The 19,898-nt window shown below is 41.3% G+C and overlaps 1 protein-coding gene across 1 annotated transcript in view; it reads left to right on the forward strand.

The window, feature by feature from the left end:
- Positions 1-19,898, forward strand: part of LOC136872540 (sodium- and chloride-dependent glycine transporter 1) — a 189,994-nt gene that overhangs the window by 8,583 nt on the left and 161,513 nt on the right. Inside the window, exons 2-3 of the mRNA XM_067146341.2 lie at positions 6,501-6,660; positions 11,786-11,917. Of these exons, the coding sequence (XP_067002442.2) occupies positions 6,501-6,660; positions 11,786-11,917 (292 nt within the window). The remainder of the gene's footprint in view (positions 1-6,500; positions 6,661-11,785; positions 11,918-19,898) is intronic.

Consider the following 19,898-nt stretch of genomic DNA (forward strand, 5'->3'; position numbering starts at 1 on the left):
CCCTCTGATTAGTGTTATATAGAGGATCGTTACCTAGTTGTACTTCTTCTTAAAACAATAATCACCACCACCACTCTCACACCCTTACAGCCTTTAACTTTTACACTTATGATTAGAGTTCTTGCTCAATAAAAGTTACACTTTCTGGCCTCTCTAGGCACAACCTACCTTTAACAAGACTGTAGCAGTTGTATATTAAGAAATAATACAGGTGTATCTAGAAACACTTCAGGTTCGCAAACTTAGACAACATTAAATTCCCTAAAAATAAATAATTGCCCGTCCTCCCGCCAGAGGAGGCACATAAGTCGCGAATAGCTACATCTAAAGATTAAAGGTCCAAACTTCTTCCATTGCATAGCCGCGTGCTCTTTTGGTACCGAATTCACTGTGGCCCACATCGTCACAGAGTGTGCCGGTCTCTTTGACCTATGACGGAACCTCGGTATGCAGGAGACACTCGAACTCATACCAGCCGATGACGGGTATACTGCTGATCTCGCCATTCGCTTTATGTGTGAGAGTGGAGTAATCAAGGGATTCAAAATTTCAAGTTTTTCAGTGCCCTTCTCGGCTTAATAAAACATTATTATAATTATTATTAATGGTATTACGGGAATATCGTTGAACAGAGAAGCGAAAGAAGGTGCTGGAGTGAATTGGCGGACAAGGAAATGACCAGAGCAAGTTAAAGCACTAAATTTTGAAATTTTATTTCTTTCCTTCTTTTCTGTTTTGATGTAAATATCTGATTTGAAATAAATAATAGTTAAATAGAACAACAAAAGCTCAGCTCTGTTAACAACAGCGGACCAGAAGTCCAAAATCAGGTACAATAGAGAAAATTACCGAAACAATAATTTACAAGGGATGGGTAATACAGCTCTATACAGGGACACGTTTGCTCCACTCATTTACATTCTAGGAGACTGAGCTCCAAAACGTCACTGTAGTCCAGCCCCTAAAAGGCACAGCCTTCTTACAAAATTATGCCTTACAAACTTCAAATATTGTGTTTACAGTCACTTCTACTCAGCAGTCTGTAACACACTCATCTGTAAACAATTACCAAATAAAAAGGGGCAATGACTGCCCATTCTAAATGGCCTTAAAGTAAAAATAAAAGGTTTAACACGAACGGCTATGGACAAAAGGCTATGAGGCGAAACACTTGCATTCATTTTCGGAAAACTCTTAAAACCATAAATGGTCTTATGGTCCGAAGTTGCAGATGCTTAGCCTATACTACAAAGGGCTAACTAAATCAGAAATATTAAATACCGAAGGAGTGTGATGAATTTAGAGGTTTAGAAAATTTGAGTCACCCCATACCAAGTTGAATGGGAATGAACAGATGGTCAACACACTTTGTTCCCTTAATTTACATGTTTCCCAGAAGAGATTTGAACAGAGTCCACAAACTTGCCGAAAACTTACATTTAAACTATGACTTTAGAACTTTACGTTAATAAAAGAAGTTTGAAACCTTCTCCTCAAGTTATCTGCCTGGAGCTATCACGTGTTAAGAAATGTCTGCCATTACCTGGAGTAGTTGGGGCCTTCCGAACGAAGACAGGCAGACACTGCCTCCCAATTACGCCGCACTCATGAGACCGGAACGATGAAGGAGACAATACGGCCCTAAGGCGTCCAGCTTTTATAGCGTCTCAGAGGGGAAGGTTCCGGAACTCTTTACAGATAGGCTTGTACACATCCCCAATTTTAATTGGATAGAGCAAATATTCCAAAAATTCGTGACTGGTTAATAACTAAGGAAGAAGGAAGCCATAGGAGTTTTGACAACTTTGACACATAAACAAACAAGCTACAGAAACTAAGGTTAACAAACTTTGAAAATTGAAATTCCCTCAAGAGTTAATTGTCCTTAATCCCACCGGATGGGGCACATAGGCCGATGGTAGAGATATATAATGGTTGGAGATCCAAGTATCTTGTATTACATTAGTTCAAAATTCATATCGCAGATGACCTAGAAGGTGCGCAGTTCAACGGGATGGAAAAGTGTACCCCCAGTATAATAATTATTATTTTAATTTTAAATTATTTCCAAATTCATACGTTTAATAAATTATTTCCAAATTCCTTCGTTTAATATATAGTTTAAATTTATTTTATGTTTTGTTCCCACTCATGCTGTGCAGAGAGGATTGTTACCTAGTTGTACTTCCTTTTTATACAACAATCACCACCACCTCTCAGCGCTACCTCCAAATTGCTACATCTTCCGAAATGTATGATTCTTTAGTATCACCAGTTAAGCAGAAAAGTACTATCTTCAACCATTCTACCATCAATTCTCACTGAAGCCCAATTGTCAACATAAACGCCTTTGATTGATTTTAATAATCTACATTTAATTCTATAGTCCCCCAGTATAGCGAACACCTTTTCCCTGGGTACCCTGTCATATGCTTTCTCTAGATCTACGAAACATAAACACAGCTGCCTATTCCTCTCGTAGCATTTTTCAATTATCTGGCGCATACTGAAAATCTGATCCTGACAGCCCCTCTGTGGTCTTAAACCACACTGGTTTTCATCCAGCTTCCTCTCAACGACTGATCGCACCCTCCCTTCCAAGATGCCTGTGAATACTTTGCCTGGTATACTAATCAATGGGACACCTCGATAGTTGTTTGCAATCCTTCCTGTTCCCTTGCTTATAGATAGGTGCAATTACTGCTTTTGTCCAATCTGAAGGTACCTTACCAACACTCCATGCTAATCTTACTACTCTATGAAGCCATTGTATCCCTGTCTTCCCACTATACTTCCACCATTTCAGGTCTAATTTCATCTATTCCTGCTGCTTTATGACAATGGAGGTTATTTACCATCCTTTCCACTTCCTCAAGCGTAATTTCACCAACATAATTTTCCTCCTCCCCATGAACTTGGCTGTTCGCAACACCACCATGATGATTTCCTTTTACATTGAGAAGATGTTCAAAATATTCCCTCCACCTCTCCAGTGATTCCCTGGGATCTATTATGAGTTCACCTGAATTACTCAAAACACTGTTCATTTCCTTTTTCCCTCCCTTCCTAAGATTCTTTATTACTTTCCAGAAAGGTTTCCCTGCTGCTTGACCTAGCCTTTCCAGGTTATTGCCAAAATCTTCCCATGACTTCTTTTTGGATTCAACACCTATTTGTTTCGCTCTGTTTCTTTCATCTATGGTGTGGTGTTCATTCATGGTGTGGGTTACTGTAGTCACGTCCTAGTTCGTGAACCATGGGCGACGGCTGAGTGGCCTAGTAAGTTGTCCTGAGAGTCGGGATACCAGTTGCTATGGAATGGGAGTGGGCATCTCGGACATATTCTGAGTCATGGCCCTCCTTATGCTCAGGCGGCTAGGACTATACAATTCACCGGTGGTCCATAAACCGTTAGAGAAGTGATCCTCACTTGGACTATGTGCAAGTAGGGTAGCATTCTGCTTCATGAATTTACCGAGCTCAGAACATTTTAAGCAAGCATCGGACCTATGGGAGTAACGGAGTCCCACTCCCATTTGACAGGCGAGGGACTCTTTGGAAACAACTTGGCGAACGAAATGGAATTCGATGGGGAGCTATCAATATTAATGGGCTTATGGAAGAAAGTAGAACAAGAGAGCAATTCAAAGAAAAAATATATACGTAATATATTTGTAACCAGTATGGATAGACCAATGAAATTTGGCATACTGTTTTAATGTGCAATTATATTGGCCATGCACTGTGGATGTGCCTCTTTATTTATGAAAAAACCAAACCAAACCAAACCAAACCAAACCAAACCAAACCAAACCAAACCAAACCAAACCAAACCAAACCAAACCAAACCAAACCAAACCAAACCCAACCAAACCAAACCAAACCAAACCAAGCCAAACCCCATGGCACTACAGCCCTTGAAGGGCCTTGGCCTATCAATTGACCGCTGCTCAGCTCGAAGGCCTGCAGATTACTAGGTGTCGTGTGGTCAGCACGACGAATCCTCTCGGACGTTATTCTTGGCTTTCTAGACCGGGGTTGCTATCTCACCGTCAAATAGCTCCTCAATTCTAACCACGTACGCTGAGTAGACCTCGAACTAGCCCTCAGGTCCACGTAAAAATCCCTGACCTGGCCGGGAATTGAACCCGGGGCCTCCAGGTAAGAGGCAGGCACACCCCTACACCACGGGGCCGGATTATTTATGAAAAATAGGCCATAAAATATTCGACAAATGTTATGAAAATTTGTATAGCAGTATTTAAATTTTTCCTACCAAAAATTCTAATACAAAATATAATGATTTTAACTTTGTACCTATCTATGTTGATAGTAGGTGTAGAAATAGCATGCATGTCACATAAGTAGTTGTCGAGTTTAATTTTCTGTCAGCTTGAGGTGAATTTGCAGTCATAAAACATCGCAAGAAAAAACTACCATAACAAGTTAGCCATGAAATATAACCAGTGGCTAATGACCTAATAACGTCTACAGTGTTCATTCATTGCACAAGATAATTTTAGTCCACCTGGAGTAAATATATTTGTCCAAATTATGATGGCAAATACAGGGTGGTCGGAAATAATGTGAACCGGATATACGAGCGTTAGAGGGTTAGTCATACTGATAAATAATTTCAAAGCAATAATTCGATATTTCACGCCGTTGTCATTTTATTAGCTGCTGGAATTAGCCAATCAAATCGCTTCGCATGCGAATTCAAATGGCTTTGTGAGGCGGTGTTGCTAAATTTCCATGTGGCTTAAGATTAGCTTGAGAGCAACAATCAAAGAAAAAACTTCGCCAGGGGAAGAATTTGAACAGGATTGCACCACAGCAAGTGACACCGGCTGAAGCCCACGCTGGACCCCCTGCAGGTGGGGGACGCACATGTAGAATACACCCGCGGTACCCTCTGCCTGTCGTAAGAGGCGACTAACAGGGGCCCAAGGGGCTCTCAACTTGGGAGTGTGGATTGGCGACCACGGGGCCCTTATCTGAGTCTTGGCATTGCTTCCACTTACTTGTGCCAGGCTCCTCACTTTCGTCTATCCTGTCCGATCTCCCTTGGTCAACTCTTGTTCTTTTCCGACCCCGACAGTATTAGAGCATTCGAGGCCTAGGGAGTCTTTCATTTCACGCCCTTCGTGGCCCTTGCCTGTCTTCGTCCATTACTTCATCTTTCGAAGTGACCGATCCCTTCTTCTTTTCTCTCTCTCTCCTTACCCCCTGTGGGTGGGGGACGCAGACGAATAATACACCCACGGTACCCCCTGCCTGCTGTGAGAGGCGACTAAAAGGGGCGACTAAGGGATGATTGAATTAGAACCATGAAACCACTTTTGATTCGTACTATCACGCGGGGAACACCATGGGTTGCCTGTACTTGCAAGTTGTACCACTATATTCGGTACGAAATGGGTTTGTGATTAGTAGCAGCCTGGCCGGGGGGTTTCCAGTATCCATGTGAGCAACACCGCGGGTCTGGGCGTTGCCTGTGAGTTGTACCCACTATGTGAGGAAAACCACGGGGCCCGTGGGACCGGCACCCGTGACTAGTACACCTAGATTTGCGTTGGCTCTGAGTGGCGCCATTGTGTGAGAAACACCATAGGTCTGCGTTACCTGTACGAAGTACAATACTTGTGAGTAGTATCATCTTGTGTGGAACACCGTGAGTCTTCGCTACTTTTGATTAGTACCCCAACGTGACAAATACCATGGTTCTACTTTACTCGCGACATGTACCATTCTGTGGGGCCTTAGACGTGGATTTTTCACCCCTGTAGACATCAAGCGTCATTGTGCTTTATGAGTTGTCCCTTGGTCCGTAATACTATTATTTGCGATCCTTTCTTGAGTCTGATCCACTGTTTTTGTTTGTTTGTTTTTTGTTTTATTTTTTGTTGGGTTCATGCCATCCCTTCATTCTTCATGACATTTTTTATTTTATTTTGGTCAGTGGATGAACTTTGTTATTTCATTTCGTACCATTAGGGGCCGATGACCTCGATGTTAGGCCCGTTTAAACAACAAGCATCATCATCAAGCGAAGCCCACGCTGCTATGTGATCCGTCATGCACATTGCAACGCAAACCCAGTCACTGTCGATTGGTGCGCCCCTGTCACCTGCAGATTTAGCAACACCACCTCACGAAGCCTATTTGAATTTGCCCGCGAAGCGATCTGATTGGTTAACTTCAGCCGCCGATAAATCGACAATGGGGTGAGATAACGGATTATTTTTACAAATTATTTACCAGTATGACCAACTCTCTGACGCACATACACTAGGTTCACGTTGTTTCCGACCACCCTGTATTGTGATTTTCCACCACTGTATTCCGGTCTTCACAGACAGGTGCCTATAAAAGTTTGCTATGTCTTATTTTATGTTCAGAAATAAAAGGGAAGTTGTGTTGTTCCCCGAGACAACTTGGACATAATCAAACAGCTTCTTGTATTCAATAGCCATAATAAACAAATTTCTTCCTTGCAGGGGTACCAAAAACAGCAAGAAACCACCGAATCACATTCTTCTGTGCCACAGCGCGAGCAATGGGCAAACAAGACCGAGTTTATACTATCATGCTTGGGCTACTGCATTGGCATCGGAAATGTGTGGCGTTTCCCCTACCTGTGCTACCGGAATGGTGGAGGTATGTATGTGCTGACAACTATTAGTGATATATAGGTTGTAGTTATGAGTCACAAGAGCAGTAGAGGGGACGAAACGGCAAGGCCTACTCTACTGAACGAATGCCCATACAAAATATTTAAATTTTGGAATGTATTTGCTAAATGTACTCTATTTTTCTGTTTAGGTATCTATTTTCTTTTCAAAGAATCCAACAACGACAACAACAACTGAAATTAACAAAATAGAGATTCGGAAAAGAATATGAACGGTATAAGCTTTAGAGCTTCATAAATGACACGGGCGAAGAAGCTCCCATTTTACAAGACTTGTTAGTTTTAAATACATTGTTAGTTTTAAATACATCCTTGGTAAGAAAGAAAGTCTTTGGTATAATATATAACTAAAAAAACTTGAGCTTACAATAATACACGTTTCTCTCCAGACGCATATCGAACATTCAACTACCTTCACAATGACACGACATGTCCTTACGGATGGTTCTAACAACGGGGAAAATGTAGGATGCTCTTTCGTCTCCGATGATCTTAGCACTAAGATCTCGCTTCGCAATGTGTGTATCATGTCGAAGCTTTCCACTGTTTTAGAAGCTCTGCAGTTTGTACTGGGAGACGAAATACACCATTTTCTCATATGTACAGACTCGTTAAGTTCTCTGCAGTCTCTGTTTCCCACAACACCCACTTGTGCGACGGATTCATGACCTTCTAGCCAGGTTGTGTGATACTGGCACCAGAACAACATTCGCGTGGCTCGCAAGTCACGATGGGATTGCGGGCAACGAATTTGCAGATGAAGCTGCAAATGAAGCGGGTCTTCTACCCCCTGGACCTGCTACGAATTGTTCTCACCTACGCCGAACAATCTTGGCATTCTGGTAATCGGAGTGCCTAGCTATCCGAACTCCAAACAAGCTGAGAGCAATTAAGAAGACAGCTGCCGTGTGGCGGTCCTCTTTCCGACCTGCACGTAGAGTGGCCATAGGCAGAGGATAGGTCATGGAAGATCTACGCACTCTTACCTATTGAAGATGGAAGCCCCCACCTCCAATCCCTCAGTGTGTTCTTGTGGTGCCTAATTCACCGTGACCCACATCCTCACACAGTGTGCCGATCTCTTTGGCCTAATCTACCCCCCGGGGGCAGTAGAGTAACAACCACGGTATCCCCTGCCTCTCGTAAGAGGCGACTAAAATGGGGCCCCGGGTGCTCTGAACATTGGAGCGTGGGTTGGCGACTATGGGGGTCTTAGCTGAATCCTGGAATTGCTTCCACTTACTTCTGCCAGGCATCTCACTTTCATCTATCCTATCCGACCTCCCTTGGTCAACTCTTGTTCTTATCTGATCCCGACGGTATTAGAGCACTGGAGGCCTAGGGAGTCTTTCCTTTTTACGCCCTTCGTGGCCCTTGCATATCTCCGGCCCGGCCGATATCTTCATTTTTGGAAGTGTCGGATCCCTTCCAATTTTTCCCTCTGATTATTATAGAGGATGGTTGCCTGGTTGTACTTCTTTTTAAAACAGTAATCACCCACCAGCACTTTCCCCTTCCGTTAGTGTTATATAGACGATGGTTGCCTAGTTTTACTTCCTCTTAAAACAGTAATCACCACCCCCACTCACAGAGTGTGCCGATCTCTCTGGCCTAAGACGGAACCTCGGTCTGAAACACTCCAACTCATACTAGCCGATAATCGGAATACTGCTGATCTCGTCATTCGCTTTATGTGTGAGTGTGGATTAACCAAGGGGTTCTAAATTTCACGTTTTCACTTAATTTTTTCACATTCTTCCCTTCAATAAAGTGTTTTAAATTTATATTCATTTTAGTCTTTCTGGTGGGACCTTCCTTGGTCAACTCTTGTTCTCACGTGACCCCAACTGTATTAGGTTTACGAAGCCCATGGTGTCTTCAATTTTCACGCACTTCTTGACCCTTCCTTTGCCTATACCTTTACTTTTTTGGAAGTGTCGGACCACGTCCATTTTCATTCGGATAAGCGTTTGGAGAAGATGATTACCCTCTTAAGACAACCCTCTCCACCACACTCGTTCACTGCACTAAACGACAGATGTTTGTGGCAGATTCGGGACAGACGTCATTGTGAGAATAATGTTTCCTGATCACGTTGGAAAAAGAACGTTGTTAAAAACTGAAGTACACGAAAAATGTAATCTGTTTTTGAGTGGTAAATGTTTCGTGTTTCTACCTTCAGTAGTTTCGGAGAGAAAGTGCGCTGAATTTGCAAAATATTAACTTTTGGGAATCAGAGTTTAAAGAACATCATTACATACCACTGTATTCTTGCACCACACGAGCGAAATCATTCCTAGCCTAAAACACTGTTTGCAGAAAACATTTTGCTCCAACATATCTAACAAAAGTTTTATATTAATAACTTCATTCAAATTCATGTTGTCACACTTTTCTAATTAAGTTTTGCATGTCTTATGAAGATCACTTAGTTTCTTTGCCGATAGTACTTCACTGATTGTTCCACTCCTATGTTCACGTGAATAGTGGAATTTTCAGCGCTAGGAATTAATTTAGGCTTAGTTTTTCCAATATCTTAACGGTTTTTAAACACTTTACCAGTATTTCATCCCATATTGATGTGATAAGTTACGTGATATATCGGAACACATCACCAAGTCAAATGTGTAAACCAAACAAATGAACTGCTACATTCTTTCCTCCCAAATCAAACAATTTAGTCACCACACTCTACACACGCATATATCTGCATAGACAGGCTGTCTAACCCATAAAATTCTCCCATGTACACTGTGATTCTTACAAATTTAAACTTGAATTTCATCTTTTACGTCTGTCATACGTGTGCTTCAGCACGTCCACTCACCAGTTATAATGCTCACTTCAAAAATTATTTTACTGCACTTCTCAAACAGATATTCTAGTGGTTTATATCTCAAATTAATTAGGAAACTCTCTATGATTTTTCATATTTTTCGGGTCCGGTTCCGCTTTAAATAAGAGAGAAAAGTAAACAATTCAGAACTCAGTGAACAGTGTATCTCGAAATGTCCTCCGTGTGCTTGACTAGGAAACTATTTGCGGTGTTTTACTACACGATGAAAAGGAGTCGAATGGATCGCGGATTCCGAATAATGAAGTCAGAAATAGTGAGCGTTTACTGTATTACCTAATGCTGTCATCTAATGCTTGTTATTTCTTCTAGTTTCGTTGAGGCTCCGTGGACCATGTGGTTCCTAACTCTAGTGCGCTTTCTTCTTAGCCCAGTATTATTTCACCTTTGCGCTGTGAGTTTCTTTCCTTTCCTAAGTCCACTTCACTCCTAACCCAGGACGCAATGTCATAGCTGTCAGTGACTGGAGAGTGTCGGATGTTCTGATCAGCATTCTCCTAATTATCCCTGTTGAATATATCTTTGGGATCAGTTTTTAAAAATTCTAGGTCTTTTCGAACCAGTTTCATCCATTTAGCACCTGGCGAGTTGGCCGTGCGGTTAGAGCCGCGCGGCTGTGAGCTTGCATCCGGGTGATAGTGGGTTCGAATCCCAGTGTCGGCAGCCCTGAAGATGATTTTCCGTGGTTTCCCATTTTCACACCAGGCAAATGCTGGGGCTGTACCTTAATTAAGGCACGGCCGCTTCCTTCCAACTGCTAGACCTTCCCTATCCCATCGTCGCCATAAGACCTATCTGTGTCGGTGCGACGTAAAGCCACTAGCAAAAAAAACATCCATTTAGCATTTGCCCCTTCCCTCTAGAAATGGTGTTGAAGATTCTTGAGGTCAGCCTCTTGTTGTCCATTCTGACTATGTGACCGTACAAATCTCCCCTTTCTCATTGCTGATGTTATGATCTCTAAATATTGGTTAAGCTCGTTGTTATGCCTGTTTCTGTATTCACCTCCCTATTTAATGGGGCCCTTGATTTTTCTTAGGATCTTTCGTTCTTTCAGTTCCATATTCCTGAGTTGTCCCTTCTTGATCATGTTCAAACTTTCTGAGGCATACCTACAGTAACGAAGGTGTTATTACGGTTGTATAGTGTCGAAGTTTGATGCGAATGGAAAGGGGTGTAGATGGTATCATCGCAGAATTGTGGAAATATGCAGGCGAAGATTCAATTCAATGTATTCATGAGATTGTATCTGACATATGGATAACAGAGAAACTACCTAGTAATTGAACGTCGGCTATCATCCACCCTCTGGACAAGAAGGGAGACGAGTCTGATTTAAACAACTATAGAGGAATCTCACTTCACTGGGTGACTTACAAGATCTTTTTCAAGATAATTCTCTCAAAATTAGAAGCTCAATTGGATTCCTGCATTGGAGAATATCTAGCCGGATTATTTAGGAAATCAAGATCATGTGCGGAACAGATCCTGAACCTCAAAACTATTCTCACTTACAAGAATATGATTTCTTTACATTTCATGGCAATTTGCATTGACTTCCAGAAAGTCATCACCACCACTATCCATAAATAGACAATCTCTCTTTCAGACACTTGCTGAATTGAGACTATACAATAATACCCTGAATCTTGTAAAGGCTACTTTGGCAAACACCAAGTCAAAGGTAAAATTCAGAGGAAAACTATCAAAAAGCTTTGATATCAGAACAGATGTTAGGCAAGGGAATGTTTTATCCCCTATTCTATTCAACTGCATGCTAGAGATGATTCGTGAATGGACGAAAACTCTATCCGACAACTCGTGGTTGAGAATCGGTTTCAAGAAGGACAAGTTAAACATCAATCATTGCCTGGCTTTAGCAGATGACCTCACCCTCCTAGCATCACGTATGGAGAAAGCCACACGCCAACTCTCCTCCCTCAGTCAAATAGCCGCTAAAGTGGGATTGAGGATTGCCATTAACAAAACGGAGTTCATCACGACCGTCAGAGATGCATCCAACTCAATCCCACACGGGGATACAGTAATAAAGAAGACTAACTCCTAGAAATATCTTGGAGAATGTTAGTAAGGATCTAGCCATTGAAGCCAGGTGTACCAAACTGGAGAGAGCTTTTCATCTCTGTAAGAACGTTTACATGTCCAAATGCTTGTTCTTTATGTAATGTATGTATTATTCTAAACAGTGGAACTGTGAATGTTTTGTATGTTCACAGGCGCCTTCCTCATTCCATACCTGACTATGCTGGTCTTATGTGGCATCCCACTCTTCTTCATGGAGATCGCCATGGGGCAGTTCTGTAGTCAGGGTTGCATATCCTTCTTCCGCATCTCTCCACTCTTCAAAGGTAAGTGATGACGAGGATTCTTAGAACTTGTAACTACATAATCGTATAATTGATTTTAAAGCTTTATAATACGTAACGAATCAGCTGCTCCATTTCTTTCTTGAATGTACTGTATGCAACCTGCTAGGAATTAAATGTTTTTATTGGACCTTACCTAACATCTTTGTACTGCTTTATAATACAAATACAAAATTATCCTTGTGATTGCGTGTGTACAGGGAGGGGGGAGCTTTGTTCTGAAGTTTTGTACAGCTCAGTAAGATGTAGAAAGGTGACAGCTGGTGCCAGGAAGAACTCTTGTTTACTGTGTTCTGGTTTGTAGAGCGTGAAAATTAGTCCAGAAAGAATTCTGGGGTTTGGCAAGTGTCGGTGTTCTGGCAGTTGTCAGAGAGTGTGGGAAATATTCCACCGAATGTAAGAAGATACGAAGACTGCTCATTAAAATTCTGCACGTGATTGGTCGATTGGTTCACTTGCTTTGGAAGGGTGCTGCGTGCAAACTGATATCCGAAGACGCGAGGTTAGCGTTCTCAGTCAGAGGGGACGTGGTCGGTTCGAGCTCTCGCCCTAAAGAGGGGTAGTTCCAGCCTGATGAGGATAAGGTAAATGTTATTTCCGTTATCATGTTTTAACGTGTTTCTCTTGCAGGAACTGTCGGGGACAGTCTCGCATCTTTGAGAATTTAATATAGTTGGAATAGCGCTTTTCAGCTCTGTGACGCATTTTTACTTCGGAGCAGGCAACTTTGCCATGTGAATCGTAATATAAAAGTAAGGTCATTGTATTTTTCTTTGTTGCCTGTCTCGATAGAATGGGACTATCCCACTGAACTAAAGGAATCTTTAATTCCTAACTAGGTTTATTGAATATCCTGCCGCCTCACGGAATCTTATTGATATCCGTTAGCTCACTTGAGTTTTCTAATTTGGTACTATTTAATATTAGTTCTAAAATTTTATATTCCTTTGATATCGCCTATAAAACTGCTGGCGTTTACTTGGCGAACGGAACATCACTTGGGTTCTGAGCAGTGGCATATGCTGCGTCCAAGACGTGGGCTACTACTAGACTTAGGTTACCCCTTGCGATGGTTGGTTTAGTGAATAACAAGCGTTTTGAGTTGCAACGAAGAACAGTCTCCTTATGGATAATACAGGATAAACAGGGGCATAATTACCGATACAACATGGCCTTAAGAGTAAAAGACAAAAGGTTGCACATAACCGGCCATTAACAAAAGGCAAGGAGACGAAACTATAACACTCCTTACAGAATTTCTAAAAACCTAAGTGGGCTTACGGCCCAAAGATACAGGGGTTAATCGCATACTACAAGGGGGTGACTAAAGGAGGAACCTTTAAAGCCAAGACGAGATTTACAAAATTTAGAGTTTGAAAACTTTAGTCGCCCAATTGCAAGGTTGAATGGGAGACGGCAGAGGGTCACCACTCTTCTTTCTCTTACATTACAAACATATTTCCCGGTAGGGAATAGAAACAGAGTCCTCACACTTCGCCGAAAATCCTACATTTAATCCACCAGTTTACAAAATTACATTATAAGAACACGGCTAAAACCTTCCCCTCAAACTACCCGCAGGCCACGCCCCTGCCTCCTAGGCCTCCGTCAAGTCACACTCCCAGACACTGGAACAATTCAGACAAGACGGCCCTAAAGTGTCGTGCTTATGTAGTTTTGTAAAGGGAAGCTTCCCAATTAAATTGAACCACATTTTGCTGATAGGCTGGATTCCTCTACACAACCCCACTTTTGATTGGCTAGAGAACATATTTACAAGCATCTGATATTCAGAATACAGTAGAGGAGAAACCAGCTGAAGTGTTGACACCTTCGCTACATAAAAAATATACAGTCTTCAAAAAATGGTTACCAATAAGAAAAATGACGTTTCCTAAGTTCTAGGTTTGTTTTTGGTGCGTGAGAGTGAGCTAGCAAATCGATGGTAGAGCCATCTAACTGTAGATGATGATGATGATGATGATGATGATGATGATGCTTGTTGTTTTTAAGGCGCCTAACATCGAAGGTCATCGGCCCCTAATGGAACGAAATGAATGACATGAGACATGAATTTAAAGATAAAAATTTCATTGTTCCGTATTGAAATTATTGATGTTAAAAATTAAATAATTGAAAAGGAGGTTCAACCTATTCAATACTTAAAAGAAAGAAATGCAGTAATCACATTCCTATTTAAATGGGACCGGTTTCGACCTTAGTCCAGGTCATCATCAGCCATAAAAACATGTACAATATTTATGAATATTGGAGGTCAGTTTCACACTCTGATAGGCACAAAGACACGACACCACATTCTGTCATGCACAAAGTCACAACACTATCAACTAATATACGAAGATCAAAAATAACTTGAAGTCGCAGACGAATAGATTTGTAGTAGAAAGCCGCCAGCTCCTGGTGATCAACGCGGCACATTCAAGGTCATGCGCTGCGGTCGAACGCCAAAGTAGAGTGGAGAATGTTTTGAAGGTCCAGAATTTGTCACGGTTGCGGGAAGTTAAGTACGTATATAAAAATATACGACGCAAATCAGTATAATTGAATGAGTACTTGTACTCCTGCTAAGTTCTTGGAAAACAGTTGACTTGAAAAAACAATTGTAGAGAGAAGAAAAAAATGTAGTAAAAAGCGCAATATCGGAAAACAAATGAAAACTTATATGCACAGTGCGCTATTTTTTAAATGAAAATTTTTTAGGTTATGATTGAAGTAGTCGAAGTTGGCGCAAGACAAGAGTTAAAATTTGAAAGAAGAGAACCGAAATGAAGGTCGTTTTTTTTTTTCACTTCCCTGATGTCTCATATATCCACATAAATATAACAAATAAAGCAGATATAATAAATATCACTACGGGGACACCGACTACGAACAAAATCATTGGATATGTCATTGTTACCGTTGTAGTGGACCCGTTCAATCAAATAGCAGGTATATGATCACTCCCTGGAAATGGTTACGCTCAAGGGAGACACGATTCGTCAACAGACCGTGATGTTTGTAGGAGGCAAACCTGTATGCACATTCGAGTCATAGCTCTTGTATACGCAACCACTCTGTATTCGAGGGATTTCGTGTGTATGATATATCTCTACGGAGAAGCAAGACGCTACGCACGGGGAGCTCGACCAAGAACGATTTTCTGGACGAAGATTACCGACTGCGAATATGTTTTGAAGGATTGAAAGTCGCCTGCGAGAAACAATGTTGGTTGGAAAAGCGCCACCGTATCGGGATCTCCAATGATAGCAGATTCACGACTTTCTAGCCAGGTTCTGTAATGTTGGCACCGAAATATTTTTCGCGTTTCTTCCAAGCCACATTGGGATTGTGGGAAATGAACTTGCGGATGAACCTGGAAAGGAAGCTGTACCTCCAAGACCTGTGAATGTACTTGCTATGGATATTTGTTCTCAGGTACTGTACGACCAACCATCTTGCGTCATGGGAATCGGTATAGCTAGCTATCCGAATTTCCAACCATTAATAAGACAACTACCGCGTGGCAGTGCTCTTTCCGGCCTTCACGGAGAGAGGCCGTAGTTTCATTTAGGCTGAGGATAGGTCATGGAAGGTGTACGCACTCTTACCCCCTGAAGAGAGAAGACCCCCCAGTGTGTTCTTGTGGCGCCGACTTCACCGCGGCCCAGATCCTTAGAGTGTGCCGATCTCTCTGGCCTAAGACGGAACCTCGGTCTGCTGGAGACCTCGAACTTATACTAGCCGATGACTGCTGATCTCGCCATTCGGTTTATGTGCGAGATTGGACTAATCTAGGGGTTCTAAATTTCATGTTTACAGTGTTCCCTTCGGCTTATTAAAATACTTGTTCTTCTTCTTGTTGGTGAAAATTAATTTGCAAATTCCCCCGTTTGATAAATAGTTTTAAATTTATTTTCATTTTCTTTCCTGTCAATTTGTTCAGAAAGGATGGTTACCTAGATTTTCTTCCTCTTAAAACAACAATCACCACCACCGGAAGAAAAACGCCATATCCGGGTGCTCCAGTGACATCTGGTAATGCGTAAGAATGTATCCTTAATGCAATTGAAAACAACCCGCACACTATCCATTTTGAGGTTTTGCTTCATTCATCAGCTCATTGTGGATCAAGGAATCGGATGTTGATCCTAATCCCATCGCACCTCCAGCTCTTACGATATATATATATATATATATATATATATATATATATATATATATATATATATATATTATGTCGCACCGACACGGACTGATCTTATCACAAGAGTCATGAGATATCTTGTAGGACAATTTTTCAATGCAAACATTGTAGAAGAGAGTTCAAGAACGCTCAACGTCAACGCTCAAAGCCTCGTGTAATGTAGCTTGATCGAAAAGAAAATATAAAGAGCTCAACCGTATTCAAGCAAATACTGATTTATTTTAAAAAAGTACACCTCTGCGAGAGATTTTTAATTCTCCCTTGTTTTCTAGGCCTGAGGCAGCCCTCTAGTTAAGGTCTATCCGAATAGAGTATAGCAGCCATCTTGCAAGGTTGCAGGCTGATAAAACTAATAGGTCATACGTTACAAGTTGTGAGACCCTGAGGCAGTTCAGTAGAGTTAGGCCTATAGGAACATAGTATCACCATTTTTTTATTTTTTTTTTGCTATTTGCTTTACGTCGCACCGACACCGATAGGTCTTATGGCGACGATGGAATAGGAAAGGCCTAGGAATGGGAAGGAAGCGGCCGTGACCTTAATTAAGGTACAGCCCCAGCATTTTCCTGGTGTGAAAACGGGAAACCACGGAAAATCATCTTCAGGACTGCCGACAGTGGGATTTGAACCTACTATCTCCCGGATGCAAGCTCACAGATGCGCGCTCCTAACCGCACGGCCAACTCGCCCGGTGTGTATCACCATTAGCTCCTGGTCCATCTCCTTAAAGTTAGTCTCATATTGTGACGTGCGACATATAGGTGGAATCAATTTTACACTGTAACGTGCAACACATAAGGAGATCAATTAAATATAATTAAATAAAATGGCACAATGACGAACTGGGTGACCATCTCAAGTCAAGCAGAAGTAAGGATCACAGTGCACAGAGAGCATCCAAGTCTAAATAACACACACTGTGCGAATACACTGACACCCAGAAAACCAAACTATAAATTACCTCACAGAGACACCACACAGAAGCAGTAAATCAAAGGAAATGAAATAAGCTAATACAAGTAAAAGGCAAGCCAACTTACCTCAAAGGAGTAAACATGGAGAGAGTGCCTTTATAGTGGATCATTGCAATCATGATCATAGGTCTTATGGCGACGATGGGATAGGAAGAGCCTAGGAGTTGGAAGGAAGCGGCCGTGGCCTTAATTAAGGTACAGCCCACAGCATTTGCCAGGTGTGAAAATGGGAAACCACGGAAAACCATCTTCAGAGCTGCCGACAGTGGGATTCGAACGCACTCCTGGATGCGAGTTCACAGCCGGGCGCCTCTACGCGCATGGCAAACTCGCCCGGTCTTTGTAAAATTAATATAGTACACAACCTTTATCATGAAAGGATAAGGCTTAGATTTTTTGAAATAGTCGAATTTAATAACAACGGAATATGAGCATTACACCAAGTTAAAATAAATCAGTGAATCATGAGATGATTTGGAATTAATAGCCCAAGGAAGCTGGAGCAAATAGTTAATCAATTAAATACATTCACAAACATAAATGGAGAGAAACGATACCAATTCCTTAGTACGGTGTTAACACAGAACAGGGTACATAAGTTATCAAGGACAGAAAATCAAGGAAATACCCACCAATATAATAATTCATATGGGAATTCACCATACAAGGGGCAGAACTGGGTCAATACCAAATCAATTAACACGGAGATCTAAATATCAATGGGATTAAAACCAGAGCCCAACGTTAGATAAAATTCCCCACCAAAGTAAGTACAGTATAAGAAATGCTCACAGCTGTAAGTGGAACAAGGTAGACAAAGGCCAAGTAACGGAGAATTCGCTCCAGAGTCCAAAACCTTTCTAATTAAATAGCAGGAGCATTACAAATGGATGACACCATAAATCCAATGAAGTGATGAAATAAGGTGAAATCAGTAAATATCGCCATCAACTCTTTAAGAGCACTTCAAGTCAAGCAGAAGTAACTGCTTAATTCAATAATTTACGAATTAAATCGCAGGGGAATAAGAGCGGATCACACAATAAATAAAACGATAAGGTGGTGAAATTAAAGTAATATCAGTAATGATCACCATCAAATTCGCAAGACCGAGCTCAAGTCAAATCAATTCCCAACGTTTACCCGATCTCAGTTCAATCCAACTCAATAGTCATATTCCCAAGAAAACAAATATGAGACAATAAATGTCACCAAGACGACGACCAAATAAAATTGATATCAGACAGTCTGACAAAACACCGTTGAATGGATTGGTTTTGTTTTTCCTCGATATTTATTTAACAATTAAATAACAATTTACCACCCAGGGTGGATTATGATAAATGTTAACCTACAGAACGGTTAGACATATTTAAGTTATCGGCCAAGGTTAAAAAAAAATAGAATTTAAGAAAACAGCCATAAACATCCCGTTTAAGATGATATTACACACCTTATATGACACATAAGGTACATCATAATGAAAGCAAACGTTGAGAAAGTTCAACGGACGCAGAATTACTTGTACAATTCAAGTTTGATAGCCTCCATAACAGAGGGTCTGAATTAACGTTACTGACCATCAGAAAAATTAAAACAAGGAACCAGAAGAAAATGGCTTTTAGGAAAAGGGTCAGTAATGAACTAATGATAAAATCAGCTCCCAATATTAACGAGAATGGCAGGTCGGAGTGGATAATCCCAGATCAGAATGAAGGAACAAGATCAAATCACGTTATTAAACACAACCAGTAGGTAGAAGAAAGTAAATAAAACGTCACTTACAAAGTTTCCCACTCAAAAAGGATGAGAACCAGGGTAAATCCAGAAAAAATACAGGAGCCTACATGGCATGTCTATCTGGTACAGAGACAGAAGTAAAAAACTGACAAGATGGCTCCTCCAACACAGGTCAAGGCCCCATCCTTCTCGCTAGTAATAGGAAGCGAGGGGACGGGGGAAGATACACAATGAGTGCAGCCAAATACTTTAATATGACAATATGGGACAGCTTGCTGTTTTCAGCGAGAAAGTCGATAGTGCTGCTACCTACACAGCTTGGTGTGACCAACTCTTCAATAACATATTGCTATCTGTATGATTCTTGGCGCACTGCCGTGTTGTTTATAATGTATCAGTGTTTGTCACTAAATAATCTTACATTGCAGTTATATTCCAAGGAAAGTGTTATGCGCTGAACAAATTACCCAACAAGATAATGTGGATGGGAACTGATAAGGACCGCAAGTATTGAAAAAAGTAATGACCTCGCATCTGTGTTGGGGTTACATTCTATTCTCCTTATATTAAGAAAATCAATCAAATACTCTACTGAAATGTTAGTGGGACCTGAAACCAATAATATTAACAGATATGGAACTCTGGCATACTCAAACTTGAGGGTCCACATTGTTAAACATTACCATAAATTTCACAATGGGAAACTTGTGGGCCTGTAGCGTAATGGTTATCGTGGTAGTCTTGAAATTGAAAATTGAAGGACGTGAGTTTCGAATCCAGTCACCTTTTTTTACTGTAAGAAAATAATATTTTTTACGTCCCACTAAGTACTTTTACGGAGACGCCGAGGTGCCGGAATATAGTCCCGCAGGAATCCTGTGTTGGACCTCTTCCATTTCCCTTCTGATAGAGGATGGCTGGCCAGTTGTACTTCCTCTTAAAATAATCATCACCACGGAATGGTCAGCATACTGGCCTTCGGTTCAGAGGGCGCTGGTACAATTCCCGGCTGAGTCGGAGATTTTAATCGCGTCTGTTAATT

Source organism: Anabrus simplex, chromosome 4, assembly GCF_040414725.1.
Source record: "Anabrus simplex isolate iqAnaSimp1 chromosome 4, ASM4041472v1, whole genome shotgun sequence".
Lineage (NCBI taxonomy): Eukaryota > Metazoa > Arthropoda > Insecta > Orthoptera > Tettigoniidae > Anabrus > Anabrus simplex.